The sequence below is a fragment of the Cervus elaphus genome, chromosome 30 (genome assembly GCF_910594005.1).
Source record: "Cervus elaphus chromosome 30, mCerEla1.1, whole genome shotgun sequence".
NCBI classification, from domain to species: Eukaryota; Metazoa; Chordata; class Mammalia; order Artiodactyla; family Cervidae; genus Cervus; species Cervus elaphus.
Window position 1 is genome coordinate 69,019,194 of NC_057844.1, and position 18,427 is coordinate 69,037,620.

Here is an 18,427-nt window from a genome sequence, read left to right on the forward strand (position 1 = left end):
GTTCAAAAGCATCAATTCTTTGGCTCTCAGCTTTCTTCACAGTCCAACTCTCACATCCATACATGACCACTGGAAAAAACATAGCCTTGACTAGACGGATCTTTGTTGGCAAAGTAATGTCTCTGTTTTTTAATATGCTGTCTAGGTTGGTCATAACTTTCCTTCCAAGGAGTAAACCTCTTTTAATTTCATGGCTGCAGTCACCATCTGCAGCGATTTTGGAGCCCAAAAAAATAAAGTCTGATACTGTCTCCACTGTTTCCCCATCTATCTGCCATGAAGTGGTGGGACCGGATCCTATGATCTTAGTTTTCTGAATGTTGAGCTTTAAGCCAACTTTTTCACTCTCCTCTTTCACATTCATCAAGAGGCCCTTTAGTTCTTTTTCACTTTCTGCCATAAGGGTGGTGTCATCTGCATATCTGAGGTTATTGATATCTTATCTCCCGGCAATCTTGATTCCAGCTTGTGCTTCCTACAGCCCAGCATTTCTCATGATGTGCTCTGCATTTAAGTTAAATAAGCAGGGTGCAATATACAGCCTTGATGTACTCCTCTTCCTATTTGGAACTAGTCTGTTGTTCCGTGTCCAGTTCTAACTGTTGCTTCCTGACCTGCATACAGGTTTCTCAAGAGGCAGGTCAGGTGATCTTGTATTCCCATCTCTTTCAGAATTTTCCTCAGTTTATTGTAATCCACACAGTCAAAGGCTTTGGCATAGTCAGTTAGGTTTAAATTTGCTGCTGATAAATGTAAGAACCTAGTCAGATTGATTGATTTATGTTTAATTTTTATTATTGATTTGGTGTTTAAACTGCAGATCTTTGACTACTGTGTAGTCTTTGTCTTATTGTTTTCAGAATATAAGCTTCCAGTTTGAAGCACCCCCATTAATGTGCATTTGCATTCTGTGCCTTTTACATTTGTAGGTGTATTCATCAGGCCTTGAAGGAAAAAATCACAGTCTTAGTAACTCATCAGTTGCAGTACCTAGAAGATACAAGTCAGATTCTGATACTGAAAGATGTAAGTAGTTTCTAGAAGTCTGGGGAATTGCTTTTCTCTCAGATGTGTTGAAGGACAGACATCCCTGCAGGTCATTCTCCTTGGATTCATGGTAAACACCCCCTTCTCAGAGCAGGTGGTGTTCATGCCTTGGAGGATGAACCCAAAGACCTGTAACCCACGAGGCTCCTGTCCATGGGAATCTCCAGGCAACAATGCTGGAGGGGGTTGCCATGGCCTCCTCCAGGGGATCTTCCTGACTCAGAGATCAAACCCGAGTCTCTTACTATTGAATACTGTCTCATTGGCAGTCAGTTTCTTTACCACTGGCACTACCTGGGAAGTCCAGAAATGTCACTACTACACTCTAAGCCACATAAACCCTAAAGTATACAAAAGTGCAACTACAGTATTACTAGATCATCACTGTTCTGATGAAATCTGTTAAGGATAATGATTCAATTTTGTTTAGAAGTTTTTATTTTCCTCTTTCACAACTTCAGTCACAATGTATCACTTAGAAATTAGAGATACTAACATCTGATTGTGTCTAAGTGATTGTTATACATAGTTTGCCTAAAGAGCATCTACCATTAACTCCAGAAGTGAGGTTGGGTAGCTGAGCCCCTGGGTCAGAGACGCCCACTCGGCTGGTGTCTCCAGTTGCAGGTCTTCCTGCCCAGGTCTCTATGTGCCTGATACGTGTGAGAGCCTGTGCGGCAGGAGGACAAGGCCCTGCCTTCACGGGGCTCCTGTTCTTATGGGGAGGATGTGACAGAGAGAGAGGTGGGCTGACATCCTGGCTGCCTCCCTGAGGAGCTGGTGCCTTATGGGGTCTGAGTGACATAAAGGTGGGGGCCACACAGTCACCTGGGGGAGGGGGTCTGAGGCAGGAGGTCCTAAGGAAGGAGCTGACTGGCAGGTTGGAGGAATGGCAGGAAGACCAGCGTGTCTGAGGAGAGTGATCAGGGGGACATGGAGGGAGCTGGTCTCTGAGCAGTGGACAATGGGCGGTTGTGGAATGGAAGCCATCGGACGGTCCTGAGCAGAGGAGGGATGTGGTCTGATGTGGATTTGAAAGATTCCTCTGATGGTCCCTGGAGGGGTGACAGAAGAAGCAGTTAGGAGACTTAGTAAAGCTGAGGAGACAGAAGTGTGGGCTCAGGCTAGAGTATCAGTTTCTAGAGCTGCCGTGACCAAGTACCGCAAGCTGGGTGACATTAAAACAGCAGAGGTTTATCGTCTCCCTGTTCTGGAGGCTACAAGTTCCAAATCCAGGTGCTGGCAGGGCTGTGCTCTCCTGAAGGCTCCAGGGGAGAATCCTTTCCTCCAGCCTCTGGTGTTCACCGGCCTTCCTTGGTGTTCCTTGACTTCCAGCTGTAGCACTGTGATCTCTGACTCTGATGTCACATGGCCGTTGTCCCCGTGTCAATCTGGGTCTCATAAGGATATCAGTCATATTGGATGTAGGGTCACCCTACTCTAGGGTTACCTCATCTTAACTTGATTACATCTGCAAAGACCCTGCTTCCAAATAAGGTCATGTTCACAGGTGTCATGATTGAACTTATCTTTTTGAGGAGGGGGCACTATCCAACCTACAACTCCTAGTATGGTTGGGAGTGCAGTGGAGAGCAGTGAGAAGTGTTCAGACTTAGAGGTCGTTTGATGCTTCACTCCTTGGCTCGTTTTCCTCTGTGTCTCAGCACCTTTGTCATTAACCCCTGAATGTTCCACATGTGCTTGGTCAAATTCCTGACTTAAGAAATGAATTTCTGCTCTAAGAAAGGTTATTAGAACGCAGAACCTCTGTCTCTCTGAAAGCAGTTCCATGTGTTGACTCCTGCGTGCTCCTCCAGGAATGGGAAGGGGGTGGTGGTTAAGGTTTTTTGAGCTTGAGAGCAGTTGATTTCATGTGCAGAGGTTGCAATTCTAGTGTGCAAACCCCAGTGTTGACAGTGTCATGAACATAGGATCAGTGGGCAGGAGAATAACCTATTTCTTCTGTCTCTAGATGTTTTAGTGTCCCCTTATTACTTCCTTTGAGGACACTACCCCCAACTTTACTAACAAAGCAACTATTTGTCCACTGGTAAGCACCCTTGGATGAGTTGGGGTTCATCCACACTGTGGGGTCCCTCTCTCATGGCAGAGGGGGATGGCTGCCCCCTTGTCCCCTTGGAATTGTCAGAGCTTGGCTGCTGAGTGAAATTGCTGTCTTTGCACTACCAGTCATTTCATTGTGTATATTACAGGTATCTAGTGGTGAGCACTGATTTCCTTAAAGAGGTGTATGAATTTTGCCTCCCAAGTGGAACAAGACATGCTATATCCTACATAAGTTTCTAGTTCTGCAGTATCAGACGGTACCCAGATGCTTCACTGGGTTTCTCCCTTTGGCTCACCTCAGGGGAAAGGGTGAGAGGGGTCCCAACTAGGGTCCTGAGTCATCTTCCATCTGATCTCAGTGTTAACCAGAGCTGCTTGCATTTGATGAGTTTTGCATCCTGGGATTTTTTTTTCCTAATGTTTTGTTTGCCACTGAGTGATTCAGGTGTGTCTTGCTTAGGGGTCGGAAAATGGTTGAACATCTGCATATTATTTTATATGACTTTGTAAGGGAGGGAAACTGTGCAAGGATCTGTCACATGTGTTTGAAGAACGTGATTAGATTGGCTGTAGCTTAAGCAGTTGCCTGTTTTGGGGAAGGCTGGTTGGCTGCTTGTGGTTGGTTGTTCTTAAGTTTTTTTCTCGGATCTGAGTGCACTGATTCTGGCTAAGGTTTTGGTTTGTGGGCACAGACTGCCAAGGCTTTAGAGCTACCCCAGCCCCATGGCCTCCTTGTTTAATTACTTTATCAGGTGGAGTATTGAATTTTCAGTTGGGAACTTGCTGAGTGTGTGAGGACAGTTGTAGACCAAGGAGAGGCCTCTCATGGATTTTCTGTCTGGGGCTGGTTGCTATTATCCCAGCTGGGCACATGATAGTGTGACACTGACAGTCGTCAGTGAAGATTTAATGAGAAACTCTTAGCTATATGCAGATGTGCTGGTCCCCTCGTCTGGGTTAAGTTTAAATTTCTTTCCGGGAATATCCTCCCCAGTTGACTGTTTTTATAAATTCTGCTTCTCACGTAATGTGCTGTATGTCCTTAGTCACTCAGTCATGTCTGACTCTTTGTGACCCCATGGACTGTAGCCTGCCAGGCTCCCATGGGATTTCCCAGGCAAGAACACTAGAGTGGGTTGCCATGCCCTCCTCTAGGGGATCTTCCCAACCCAGGGATCGAACCCAGGTCTCCCGCATTGCAGGCAGATTCTCTACTGTCTGAGCCACCAGAGAGGCTTCTCTCAATTCCCATGTTGTCTGTAGAGACTGTGCTGATCCTCCCACCAACCTCTGTGCTTCTTGCTTCCCCAAGTGCCCAGGGTACTTATGTCAACGGCCTGCATTTTAAACACACAAGCACATGTTTCTTTCATATCCCCCAACACCTCACACAGGGTTTGGCAGAGAACACAATGCTCAGTTCTGTACTGAGTTGATTGAACTAGATTTTTCAGCAAGACTTCTCGACTCAGTGATCAAATTATTTTTTTTTACAAAAATCATAATTTAAGGCCAGATAACTTTTCTTGACTAGTATTTAGGTTGTTTTAATATTACCAAATGTAAATTAATTTCTCTCAATTTTTTTTTTTTTTATTTTAGGGCAAAACAGTGAAAAGGGGAACTTACTCTGAGTTCCTGAAATCTGGTATAGATATTCTTTCCCTTTTTGAGAAGGGGAATAAGCAGCCTGAACCATCTCCAGTTCCAGGAACTCCCACTCTGATCTCCGAGTCTTTGGGTCAGTCTCTACAGTCTCCTAGACCCTCGTTGAAAGATGTGGCTCCAGAATACCAAGATGTGAGTTTCTATCCATCAGTGTGCCCTGGTCTTTCTGCTCTTGGTGGCCTCATGGACCTTCAGTCTGCTTCTCTAATGATATCTTCATTTTTCCAAAAGTAGAGTTTCCAAAGTCTTATTCCATGGAATCCATGGAAAAGCATGAAGGGAGCAGGCCTGTTTGTGGCTCTCCTTTGGGTGTAGTTGGAAAATCTCATGGAGGTCAGTCGTGGGTACACTGCTGTGAATTTCTGGGTACCTGTGGCTCGCACTGATTGAGAACTCTCCAGTTTCCCATAGTTGTGTCCTACTTGCTCTCGTGGCTCCCAACTTCCCTAATGCATCCAGAAGCTTAATGTGAAGACTGCCTTAGACTGAGTCCTGCTGTATGTTGGAATGTTCTAGCACTGCATATGGCTAACAGTAGTATTTTGCCTCGGTGTCAGATGGTTTGTGATAGGTCAGAGGTAACATGTGCAAAGGACCTAACTCATGGTAGACACTTCGGTGTTAGTTCCCGTCCTCCTTTCTTACCCTTCAAGACCGAAACCACATCTTATTGACCTTGGATCCCAGTGGCCAGGATAGAGTAGGACATTTTAGACTCCTGTGACTCTATAATGCATTCTGAGTCCTCCAGACAGAAATGCAGAAATGCACTAGATCTCCCTTAAAATACACAGATATTCTTTGATATCCAAACCCTCAATATCCAAACGCAGGAGCCTGGATGATTCTGATAATTACTCGGATTAGCAGTTCACTTTCTAGACTCAAGGATCACTCTGAAATTTCAGAACCAAATAGATTCAGATCATACGTTTGCAATGTGCTATCCAAACTGATTACTCCAACCCTTTCTGTGATCTCAGTTTACTGTATTTGGCTAGTATTTTGAGCCCAATGTGTTTTCTGTTTCTATCATTGAGTGACACACATCATCTAAAGGGATATATTAGCTCCATATCATTTTGTGTGTTATTTTAGAGCAAACTTCTGCATTTATACATTAATTCATTTTGGTGTGGTGTGCTGAGAGTCATGATCTATTTTAAGCAAAGCTACCCAACAGTGAATAACCTCATGCGAATGTTCTTTTATTTCTAATAGTTTCCTAAAAGTAGGATGACTTGGTCCAAGGGTGAATGCATATGTGATTTGGCCAGATATTCCCACACCCTTCTCCACAGGAGATGGACCATCCTGCACTCCTACCAGTGTATTCAGTGTGTCTGTTTCCCCACAGTTTTGCAGTGGAGGACAGTGTTGAACTCTTGAAATTTGGGGTTCACTATTTAAAATTTCATCTCTGACTGCCATTTTTTCCTTCCAGACTGAGAACATACAGGTTACACTACCTCTAGAAGACCGATTGGAAGGAAAAGTGGAGTTTAAGACCTATGCAAATTACTTCACAGCTGGTGCTCACTGGTCTGTCATCATCTTCCTTGTTCTAGTAAACATCGCAGCTCAGGTACGTAAGGGTGTTTATTTTGATTTGTGTACCCAGGTTGATATTTACATACTATTTATACTGTATTTTATGATTATTTTTGTGTATTAAGAGATTTATTTCAAAGAATTGGCTCATGAGGTTGTGGGATCTAGCTTGGTGAATGTGAAATCAGAAAAGAAGGCCTGCAGGCTGGAACCTGCTGTCTTGAGGCAGAATTTCTTCCTCCCCCAGGAAGCCTCAGGTTTTGCTCTTAGGGCCTCTGCCTAACTGGATGAGGCAACCAGAGTGTTGAGGGTGATCTCTACTGAAGTTCTGATGATGGATGTGAACCACATCCACAAACTACCTTCACGGCAACATCTAGACAAGTGTTTGGTTGAATCATTGGAGACTGGCCCAGGCAAGCTGACACTGGCACTGACCATCACTGTACCTGTCAAGCTTTTTGTTTTGAAAAATCCCAACACTTGTACTGTTATTACTGCCTTTTGCAGTCCATTTGAATTTGCATTGAAATACATTATATTTGGGGAGCAAAGTCTTCTAGGGAAAAGAAGATTTCTTTTGAAGATATTAACTTGTAAGATGCCCTCCCCTGACCTGTGGTCATCTGGGGTGTGGGGCTTGGCACAGACCTGAGCCAGAAGGACCGTCTCTGTTTTCTGGAGCCTTTCCACCCCCCATCCTGGTGAGCGGGTGTGAGGCTCGGTAACATCAGTGTCTGAGTGATTGCTGTTTCCTGCTCCAGGTTGCCTATGTCCTGCAGGATTGGTGGCTTTTAAAGTGGTGAGTGATTCCTGGTCTGACTGAAAGTGCTGTAAATTCTATACGAAGCCTCACTTTTACACAGAGTCAGGGGGATTGACCCTGACATAGTTTCCCTGAAGAAAAATGAAAGTTCCTGTGGGTGGTGTGTGATCCCCCTGTGATCTCTCCCACATCCCTCCCTTTAGCAGCTTATTCACAAAAAGTTTTTTTTTTTCTTTTTTTGAACTTTTAATATTGTATTGTAGTATAGCCGATCAGCACCATTGTGATAGTTTCAGGTGAACATTGAAGGGACTCAGTCATCATATATATGTATCCATTCTCCCCCAAACCCCACTCACATCCAGGCTGCCACATGACATTGGGCAGAGTTCCATGTGCTGTACAGTAAATCCTTGTTGGTTACCTGTTTTAAATATAGCAGTGTGTGCATGACCATCCAAACTCTCTAATTATCCTTCCCCTCGGCAACTGTAAGTTCATTTTCTAAGTCTGTCTTCACAGACAGTTTTGAAAACTGAAAGTTGTGATTCAGATTTTTAAAAGGGAGATACACACAGGGTCTTGTGAGCTGGGAAACACTTTAGAGCATAAAATACCTTTCTTGAATTGAGGTAAATTTTTTTGATATTTGTGTAAATTCTATGTATAATCTATAGTGTAATATCTTTTCATCCCTGTTCCATAGGGCGAATGTAAAAAGTGGCCTGTATTTTGGGACAAATGTAGAAGAAGCCGTAGATGTAATGTTTGTGCTGAACTGGTTCTTAGCAGTTTATTCAGGTAAAGTTGCATCATCTGCTCCATTATAGCAGAGTCTAAGGTGTTTATAATGAGTCTGTGTGATAAACTAGGGCTTCCAGAGTAATTCAGCAATGTCTTAACAGATTGTCTTAGTCTCATTTACTCTGTGGATTAATTAGAATAATTATTTTAAAGATCTACTAGAAGAAACGAAGTTGAATGAAGACTTTTAATTTGCTCTGTACTGGATTTTGGTAGTTAAACCAGGATTGCACATTCAGAAATTCAGCCCCTGGAAATACATGGCTGTTGTCTATTAAATAGATTTCTTTAGCTAAATCATTTATCTATATGGATGGGTAAGGGGATTAGAAATGAATCCCCACCCTGTGGTTCTGGTTGTTCCAATTCAGTCTAAATAACCCCTGGCTTTTATTGATCTTGGGTGAAATCCTCTGGCAGCATGGGTCCCAGATAAAAGCATTATTCCTTCGCAGATATGCAAAGCTCCCCTTTACCGCACTGCTCATCTCTTGGGCTTTACTAATTACCAGAGAAGCTAAGCAGGGGAAATCCAGGGTCTGGGATTAGAGTCCTCTTTCTTACCTTGAGATCACAGTGTTATCTCCTCCCCAACTGTGTGATTAATTTAACATTTGGTGTGCCAGACTAATATTAGCGTGACTGTCTCTATTCACAAGAATGTTTAGAATATATACCGCATTATGTACTTCTTAAAGGGTATCTCACCTAAAATTTTAAATATCTTCTTTATCTATTCATCTGTTGATGGGCATTTAGGTTGCTTCCATGCCGTGGCCTTTGTAAATATTCCTGCTATGAATATTGGGGCACATGTGTCTTTTTGAATTATGGTTTACTCAGGGTATAGGCCCAGTTGTGAGATTGCTGGGTCATATAGTAGTTGTATTTTTAGTTTTCTAAGGAACCTCCATACTGTTCCCCATAGTGGCTGTATCAATTTACATTTCTACCAACAGTGCAAGGGGGTTGCCTTTTCTCCACCTTCTCTAGCATTTACTGTTTGTGTATTTTCTGATGATGGCCATTCTGACTGGGGGTTGCCTTTTCTCCACATTCTCTAGCATTTACTGTTTGTGTATTTTTTGATGATGGCCATTCTGACTGTATTTTTTGATGATGGCCATTCTACAATAATACCTTATTGTAGTTTTGATCTACATTTCTCCAATAGTGATGGTGACCATCTTTTCATGTGCCTCTTGGCCATCTGTATGTCTTCTTTGAAGAAATGTCTATTTAGGTCTTCTTCCCATTTTAATTTATTTATTATTTTTTTTCTGATATTGAGCTGTATGAGCTGCTTGTATATTGTGGAGACTAATCCCTGTCAGTTGCTTAGTCTGCAGTTATTTTCTCCCATTCTCAGGACTGTCTTTTCATTTCATTTCATTTATGGTACATATATACACTGGAATACTACTCATCCATAGAAAGTAATGAAAGTGGGTCGTTTATAGAGACATGGATGGACCTAGAGTCTATCATACAGGGTAAAGTAAGTCAAAAGAGCAAAACAAACAAAATGCTTATATTAATGGATATATATGGAATCTAGAAAAACGGTACAGATAAACCTATTTACAGGGAAGGAATGGAGTAGAGACATAGAGAACAGATGTGTGGACCTGGCGAGGGGTAGGGAGGTGGGCAAGATGAACTGGGAGATTAGGACTGACACATATACACTACCATGTATGAGACAGACGGCTAGTGGGAAGCTGCTATATAGCACAGGGAGCTTAGCTCAGTGCTCTGTGATGACCTAGAGGAGGGATAAGGGGATGGGAAGTCTAAGAGGGAGGGGATCTATGTATACATATAGCTGATTAACTTCATTGTACAGCAGAAACTAACACAACAGTGTAAAGCAACTATACCTGAATAAAATTTTTTTAAAAAACTAAATAAAAATTTAAATATCCTCACAGAAAATGCTTTTCAAAGTTTACTTGTACAAATGCTTGTACAAAGATTAACAAAGCATGTGTTATGTAAAAATCCACTCATTGAAATTTGGCATTTATTTTGTTTACTTGTTAAGAAACTTGAATCCACCAACAATTTACCTTCTGAATTGGTGGACAATGAGAGCTTAGAGAAGAAGGAAGGGATTCTGTTACACATCTATATAGGACAGTGGGCTAAGCCAAATGCCTGTTAATAGAATTCAGGAATTTGAGCAGCTTTCAGAATTTAAATAATACTGGTCAGCTGAATGGAAAAAAGTGCTTGGTGGAATATTTATTACAGAAGTTACCCCAACTCTATTTAGCATTGTGAATTGAAGAGATGTTTAGAGGCTCTTTTAATTTTTATATGCATAGTAGTGTTCATTTATGTTATTGATAAAACATAAACTTGCATGATTATATTTGTTTACAAATGCTTTGGGATTCTATCAAACACTTAGTGAGAGATTAATTGCTTGTTTAGATTAATTATCTCATGCCAGAATATAATTTGTAGTTTCTTACAATTCAATTATTTAAGAGATTGTCCACTTGCAACTTAACATGGTCTTTTTATACTCTTTAAAGTTACTTGGGCCTAGAAGTAGCTACCCTATTTTTAATATTTTAAAATTTTATTAATTTTTATCTCAGTATACTTGCTCTCCAATATTGTGTTAGTTTCTACAGTACAGAAAAGTAAACCAATAATACAGTATCCTCTTTGGATTTCCTTCCCATTTAGGTCACCACAGAGCATTGAGTAGTTACCTGTGCTATACAGTAGGTTCTTAAGAAGCTACTTTACATGGAAGTAAATTTCCTTGTAAATTATAGGGAAATGGTAAATCATTTCTCCTATTCCCTATTAATTCACATGCTGGTACCAAAGCATACCTCACTTTTAGATTGTGGGACATGTTGTAAATAGTGAAATTTGAAATGTGGAGAGAAGAAGATCAACTACTTTTTGCAATTATCAATCTTGTGAGTTTTTATTAGAACTTGTAATTGAATTAGGAAAGCTTAGAATGAAACTGTAGGTAACATGATATTTTTACCCCTGTGTTGTTTCTATTTAGTGAGAGGAAAACATTGAGTTTTATATTCTTCTTTGTAAATGTATTTTGTGAAAGCATTAAACTCTTACAGAATTTACTATATTTATATTTACATATATAAAATTGTATTATTCTATGTGTATGTAAATTTCTATGTAAATTTTACCCATAGAATAAAATGTATTGTATCTTTATAAACTGCCTACTATGCTTTAGCATCGTTGAGGATAAGATAGAGATCTTGTGCTGAGTGATGTTTCTTTATTTCAGGATTAACTGTATCTACCATCCTTTTTGGCATTACAAGGTCTCTGCTGATATTCTACGTCCTTGCTAATTCTTCACAAACTTTGCACAACAAAATGTTGGAGAGCATTTTGAGAGCTCCAGTATTGTTCTTCAATAGAAATCCAGTAGGTAAGTCAGACATGAAGCTTCTCAATGAATATGTCTTACTAACACATTTAGTGCCTGATTACATTTTCATATTTGAAAATGGAAATGGAAGATATGCTTGGAAGAAAATCACTGTCCATGTTTTTTCATTTTCTACAAAAAGCTTCATTGATAATTTTTATTGGTAGGAAAAAAATCTGAATATAGGAGCATATAAGCTTTTATTCCAATTTATGCACATCTGTAAAAAAATTAATGTTTACTTTGCAGGATGATTTAGGAGTCCATTGGTTATATATACCCAATATACAATGCAAATGTGTTGAAATGCTTATGACTAGTTGTTGGAACGTTGGCCATGTTACATGGTGTTAAGCTAACTAGGAAGGACCTTCTTCCAGAAACATCTCTGCAGGAGACAGGCTGTGTGTTTCTTTCTTTCACTGTCCATCCATTTCTGGGACCACAGAGCTCTGGCATGTGCTCATATTTTGAGGTTTACCTGAATTGTAATGGAAAATTCATTTAAATGCAAGATCAGTGAAAGGTAAACATCCTTTTCAATCAAATCAACCCTCTAGTTTTACAGTGGCATTTTGGTTACATTTAAGAGGTCTTGTGGTACATAGCAGGTGGATCTTCATTACTAAGTAAGGGTGTCCCTGAAGGTTTCCCAGTGGTTGCTTCCTCCATTCTGAGGCCTTTGACCTGTCTTGCTTTGGAAGGTAGTCTCCTGACCTGGATTTCTATGAACAGTTAGTTCATCAGCATGTATGCCCACTCTGTTCAGTTGGTTAGACTTGTGTTGAGGCCCAGGGCAGCTTTGTTTTTGCAGGTCATGATTGACAGGACCTGTCAAGGCAGGGATGTGACTGGAGAGAGGACAGGAGTTGCCTGGTCATCAACTAGCTGTGTGATCAAGGTCAAAGTAAGTGGATGCTACGGGGCAGGCAAATCTCTAGGCAGGATGTTGTCATGGTTATAAGTATGGACTCTGGAGCCAACTTCCTAGGTTCAGTCCTGGTGCTAGTTACTAATAGTAATAACCAGTTATATTTATGTTAATAGTTACGTGCAAGTTATTTAATTTCTCTGTGTCTCGATTTTCTTACCTATAAAATGAGGATATTATTCACACACTTACCAATATCTTGATTTTGTGGGCATTAAACAGGTTAATATATTCACAGCATTTAGCACACAGGCAGTACCTAATGAACCTTAGTGAGGGTAATGACATAGTGTCTGGGAACTTCCTCTCCTGTGAAATGGGAATAACTGCTGCCCTTCCTGTTTGACAAGGCTGTCGTGAGGATTAAATAAGACTATTTAGGGCAGCATCTTGTGCAGATTTATTCAACACATGTTGTTTAGTCCAGGCACTGTGTGGAGCACAGGATGGTAAGGTGCAGAGGCTCACACAGATGTCATCATATTATGAAGCCATAGCAAGGAAGTGATTGGAGGAGTCCATGCTATTGTGGCTGTGAAGCCGCTCTACTTTGCCTGTTAATGTGAAAGCTATGGTTATAAATTTGGGAGCATCAAGTCGGACTGAGTTTCTGTTATCACAGCCTCTGAGTGCTCCTGACCACAGTTCAACAGGCTGATGATGACCTGTAGGATTCTCCAGATGCTGATGTGTTTATTATTCAAGGATTTGGAACCAAGTTTAAATCTTCAAGGTCACTAATCCTAGAGCAGCAAGCATACCAGTGTAAATATTGTTTCCCCATCCTGTGTCTATTATCAGAACTTTATTCCTTCGAGAAATAGAAGCCCAATTAAGTGCTGCAAAGATACGCCCAAAGGTTTTGGGGCATCACTTATTTACTCTTTTGGTGGCACATTAAGTTGGACTTTTCCCTGTGTTTATTTTCAAAAGTAGAATTTGTAATAGACTGTTTATGGTGTCTTTGTTTCTGGTATGTGATGGCATGGAGAGAGAACCACATGGACTGGTGTTACTTGTTACCAAGTTCAAGCTCACTCTGCTCACCTTACAATGCTAGTAAATCTTGTAGCTGATGTGTTAAAGCAAGAAATAGTGACTTTATTTGGAAACCTGGCAGACTAATGTCTCAAAATAACCATCTTATTGGGGTCTGGATGCCAGGTTCTTTTATAGAACACAGAGGAGAGGAGGCGAGGAAGTAAAGCCATTTACCTTGCAAAATTGGAGGGGATTTGTTAATTTTTTCTTTTCTGCAGCCATTCACAGGTGGTGAGGGTCAGATTGTCCCCTTGTGAGCGGAAAAAAGTCACTTTAGTTTACCTTTGAGGCAGAGGGGCAGGGTTCCCTGACAAAAGCAGTGAACAGCAATGGTCAAAGAAACAGATCCAACATGGAGTCAGTATTGGCTCCTCCTTGTTGCAGTTCCTTTGATGTGCACCTCCCTGGTCTGGGGCCAGTACCCTCTGCTTTCTCATCTTGTGTCTCCTCAGGGTGCACCACCCTTGCAGGGGTGACTGCAGAGTCCTCATGGCTGCAGAATCCTTTGTTTACTGATGTGGCAAGTGGTATTTTAAGTTCACACTAGATACTTAATAGAAATTAGTTCTCATATTCTAATCCTGCATCCTTTATATAGATTGTTGTGGATATAATATTGTTGTGGATCCTGAAAAGGGAAATAAAATCAATGATAAGTGATCCTTAGTCATTTAGTAATATATTTATTTTCCTGCCTACATCCCTCTGATCTTCTTAGATGCTTATTCATAAGTCTGTGCTTGTCACACCTGGTACACCTCTGAAAATAACGACTCTATTAACCCAGTAGTAAACTCACAACTTGGAAATGGTCAAAACTCACAGTTTCCCCAAATATGGGGTGCTGTGAATGATCTGGAGGGGAAAAAAAATACAGAGAGGTTATAATTATGTTGATTTAAAGAGTATCACTTGGGAAAACTAATCTTGATAATTAAAGCAAAGTTAGTGTAACATTCAGATTAATTTAGGTATTTTGCAACTGTTTTACCAATTTAGCACTTGGATTGAGTGTTAAATGGGATGGATCTAAAGGGAGGGAACATTCTGAAATCCACCAACCCTTCTTGATACTGCCACAAGATTCCCCTGTTCTTTTAAAAATCAGGGCTCAGTTTCAACTCCCCAGCGACTGCCATTTGGTGGTATTTTGTTTCTCTTTAGGTATCATCCTGTTTTCTCTTTCTTTTTACACAGAAATCAGCTTACTTCATTTGAATTTGTAATATATTAAATTTGCTGTTTAATTCTTAAATCAGGTCCGGCTCTTTTGTGGTCCCATGGACTGTAGCCCACCAGGCTCTTCTGTTCATGGAATTTCCCAGGCAAGAATACTGGAGCAGGTTGCCATTTCCTTCTCCAGGGGATTTTTTTTTTTTTTTTTTACTTTTTAATTAATTAATTTATTTTTCTATTAGTTGGAGGCTAATTACTTCACAACATTTCAGTGGGTTTTGTCATACATTGATATGAATCAGCCATAGAGTTACATGCATTCCCCATCCTGATCCCCCCTCCCACCTCCCTGTCCACCCGATTCCTCTGGGTCTTCCCAGTGGCACCAGGCCCGAGCACTTGTCTCATGCATCCAACCTGGGCTGTTGATCTGTTTCACCATAGATAATATACATGCTGTTCTTTCGAAACATCCCACCCTTACCTCCTCCCACAGAGTTCAAAAGTCTGTTCTGTACTTCTGTGTCTTTTTCTGTTTTGCATATACGGTTATTGTTACCATCTTTCTAAATTCCATATATATGTGTTAGTATGCTGTAATGTTCTTTATCTTTCTGGCTTACTTCACTCTGTATAAGGGGCTCCAGTTTCATCCATCTCATTAGAACTGATTCAAATGAATTCTTTTTAACGGCCGAGTAATATTCCATGGTGTATATGTACCACAGCTTCCTTATCCATTCATCTGCTGATGGGCATCTAGGTTGCTTCCATGTCCTGGCTATTATAAACAGTGCTGCGATGAACATTGGGGTGCATGTGTCTCTTTCAGATCTGGTTTCCTCGGTGTGTATGCCCAGAAGTGGGATTACTGGGTCATATGGCAGTTCTATTTCCAGTTTTTTAAGAAATCTCCACACTGTTTTCCATAGTGGCTGTACTAGTTTGCATTCCCACCAACAGTGTAAGAGGGTTCCCTTTTCTCCACACCCTCTCCAGCATTTATTGCTTGTAGACTTTTGGATAGCAGCCATCCTGACTGGCGTGTAATGGTACCTCACTGTGGTTTTGATTTGCATTTCTCTGATGATGAGTGATGTTGAGCATCTTTTCATGTGTTTGTTAGCCATCTGTATGTCTTCTTTGGAGAAATGTCTGTTTAGTTCTTTGGCCCATTTTTTGATTGGGTCATTTATTTTTCTGGAATTGAGCTGCAGGAGTTGCTTGTATATTTTTGAGATTAATCCTTTGTCTGTTTCTTCATTTGCTATTATTTTCTCCCAATCTGAGGGCTGTCTTTTCACCTTACTTATAGTTTTTTTTTGTAGTGCAAAAGCTTTTAAGTTTCATTAGGTCCCATTTGTTTAGTTTTGCTTTTATTTCCAATATTCTGGGAGGTGGGTCATAGAGGATCTTGCTGTGATTTATGTCAGAGAGTGTTGCCTATGTTCTCCTCTAGGAGTTTTATAGTTTCTGGTCTTACATTTAGATCTTTAATCCATTTTGAGTTTATTTTTGTGTATGGTGTTAGAAAGTGTTCTAGTTTCATTCTTTTGCAAGTGGTTGACCAGTTTTCCCAGCACCACTTGTTAAAGAGGTTGTCTTTTTTCTATTGTATATCCTTGCCTCCTTTGTCAAAGATAAGGTGTCCACAGGTTCGTGGATTTATCTCTGGGCTTTCTATTCTGTTCCATTGGTCTATATTTCTGTCTTTGTGCCAGTACCATACTGTCTTGATGACTGTGGCTTTGTAGTAGAGTCTGAAGTCAGGCAGGTTGATTCCTCCAGTTCCATTCTTCTTTCTCAAGATTACTTTTGCTATTTGAGGTTTTTTGTATTTCCATACAAATTGTGAAATTATTTGTTCTAGTTCTGTGAAAAATACCGTTGGTAGCTTGATAGGGATTGCATTGAATCTATAGATTGCTTTGGGTAGAATAGCCATTTTGACAATATTGATTCTTCCAATCCATGAACACGGTATGTTTCTCCATCTGTTTGTGTCCTCTTTGATTTCTTTCATCAGTGTTTTATAGTTTTCTACGTATAGGTCTTTTGTTTCTTTGGGTAGATATACTCCTAAGTATTTTATTCTTTTTGTTGCAATGGTGAATGGTATTGTTTCCTTAATTTCTCTTTCTGTTTTTTCATTGTTAGTATATAGGAGTGCAAGGGATTTCTGTGTGTTAATTTTATATCCTGCAACTTTACTATATTCATTGATTAGCTCTAGTAATTTTCTGGAAGAGTCTTTAGCGTTTTCTATGTGGAGGATCATGTCATCTGGATTCCTTTTACTTCTTTTTCTGCTCTGATTGCTGTGGCCAAAACTTCCAACACTATGTTGAATAGTAGTGGTGAGAGTGGGCACCCTTGTCTTGTTCCTGATTTCAGGGGAAATGCTTTCAATTTTTCACCATTGAGGGTGATGCCTGCTGTGGGTTTGTCATAGATAGCTTTTATTATGTTGAGGTATGTTCCTTCTATTCCTGCTTTCTGGAGAGTTTTAATCATAAATGAGTGTTGAATTTTGTCAAAGGCTTTCTCTGCATCTATTGAGATAATCATATGGTTTTTATCTTTCAATTTGTTAATGTGGTGTATTACATTGATTGATTTGCAGATATTAAAGAATCCTTGCATTCCTTCTCCAGGGGATCTTGACAACCCAGGGATTGAGCTTCCATCTCTTTTGTCTCCTGCATTGGCAGGTGGATTCTTCACCACTGAGCCACTAGGGAAGTCCAATACATTAAATATTTAATAGATGTCTTTTAATAGACATATTTCTTTTTTTTAAGATTTATTTATATATAGTTGCATTGGGTCTTTGCTGCTGCACATGGGCTTTCTCTACTTACAGCAAGCAGGGCTGCTCTTCATTGTGGTGCTCCTGCTTCTCATTGCAGTGGCTTCTCTTGTGGAGCTCAGGCTCTAGGCACAGGGCCTTCAGTAGTTGTGCCACACAGGCTTAGTTGCTCTGCGGCATGTGGGATCTTCCTGGACCAGGGATTGGACCTATGTCCTCTGCACTGGGGACACTGTACCACCAGGGAAGTCCCTAAATACATATAACTATATGTATTATTAACGCTATTAAAAATAGTGTTTTGATTTGTTGTGAATTGTTTCCTAGCTGAGGAAATGAGTAATTTCTCATATCCTGTTCTTATAGGAAGAATTTTATTTTATTTAGTTATTTATTTATTTATAGGAAGAATTTTAAATCGTTTCTCCAAAGACATTGGACATATGGATGACTTGCTGCCCCAGATATTTCAAGATTTCATCCAGGTAATGTACCAATTCTGTTGAGTTCTCAGAGAGAATAGCAGAGTGCCTGTTTCTCAAGGCCATTTCAGAGGGGCTGAGGGTGGGCCTTTCAGCCTGGTGATGTGTCCTGTTATCTTCTGTAAGGTCATGCTTATGAGAGAGAGGTGCAGCTGTGATTGGGAGGCTGAGTTAACACGAGCAACTCCTGGGGCAGGAGTGGCTACACAGTCACGTCAAGGTTGGTCTGAAGCAGCAACACGCTGGGCAAGTGGTTCTCCCTCTGCTTTCCAGGTGTCTCACTAGATTCCCTTTACTGTGAGCACATTTCATAATACAGAAATAATTACTTCTCATGGAAAGATAGCCTAGATTAACTAAATTATGCATTGTGTCAGGCTTCCCAGGTGGTTCAGTGGTAAAGAACTTGCTTGCCAGTGCAGGAGATGCAAGAGATGTGAGTTCGACCCCTGGGACAGGAAGATTCCCCTGGAGGAGGAAAGAGCAACCCACTCCACTATTCTTGCATGGAGAATTTCATGGACAGAGGAAGCTGGTGGGCTACAGTTCATGGGGTCACAAAGAGTTGGACATGACTGAGCACGAGCTGATACATTGTATTACCACGGAGGACAAATACTTACTGCTCTATTTTATTTGGATAAAGCCAGGTGTG

The 18,427-nt window shown here is 40.7% G+C and overlaps 2 protein-coding genes across 2 annotated transcripts in view; both read left to right on the forward strand.

The window, feature by feature from the left end:
* The window catches only part of LOC122687096 (ATP-binding cassette sub-family C member 4-like), an 860,243-nt gene that overhangs the window by 238,544 nt on the left and 603,272 nt on the right, over positions 1-18,427 (forward strand). The window lies entirely within an intron of this gene.
* LOC122687106 (ATP-binding cassette sub-family C member 4-like) overlaps positions 1-18,427 on the forward strand; it is a 132,467-nt gene that overhangs the window by 57,409 nt on the left and 56,631 nt on the right. The window contains 7 exon segments of the mRNA XM_043892545.1: positions 930-1,026; positions 4,717-4,914; positions 6,227-6,367; positions 7,098-7,135; positions 7,806-7,900; positions 11,187-11,333; positions 17,696-17,775. Of these exon segments, the coding sequence (XP_043748480.1) occupies positions 930-1,026; positions 4,717-4,914; positions 6,227-6,367; positions 7,098-7,135; positions 7,806-7,900; positions 11,187-11,333; positions 17,696-17,775 (796 nt within the window).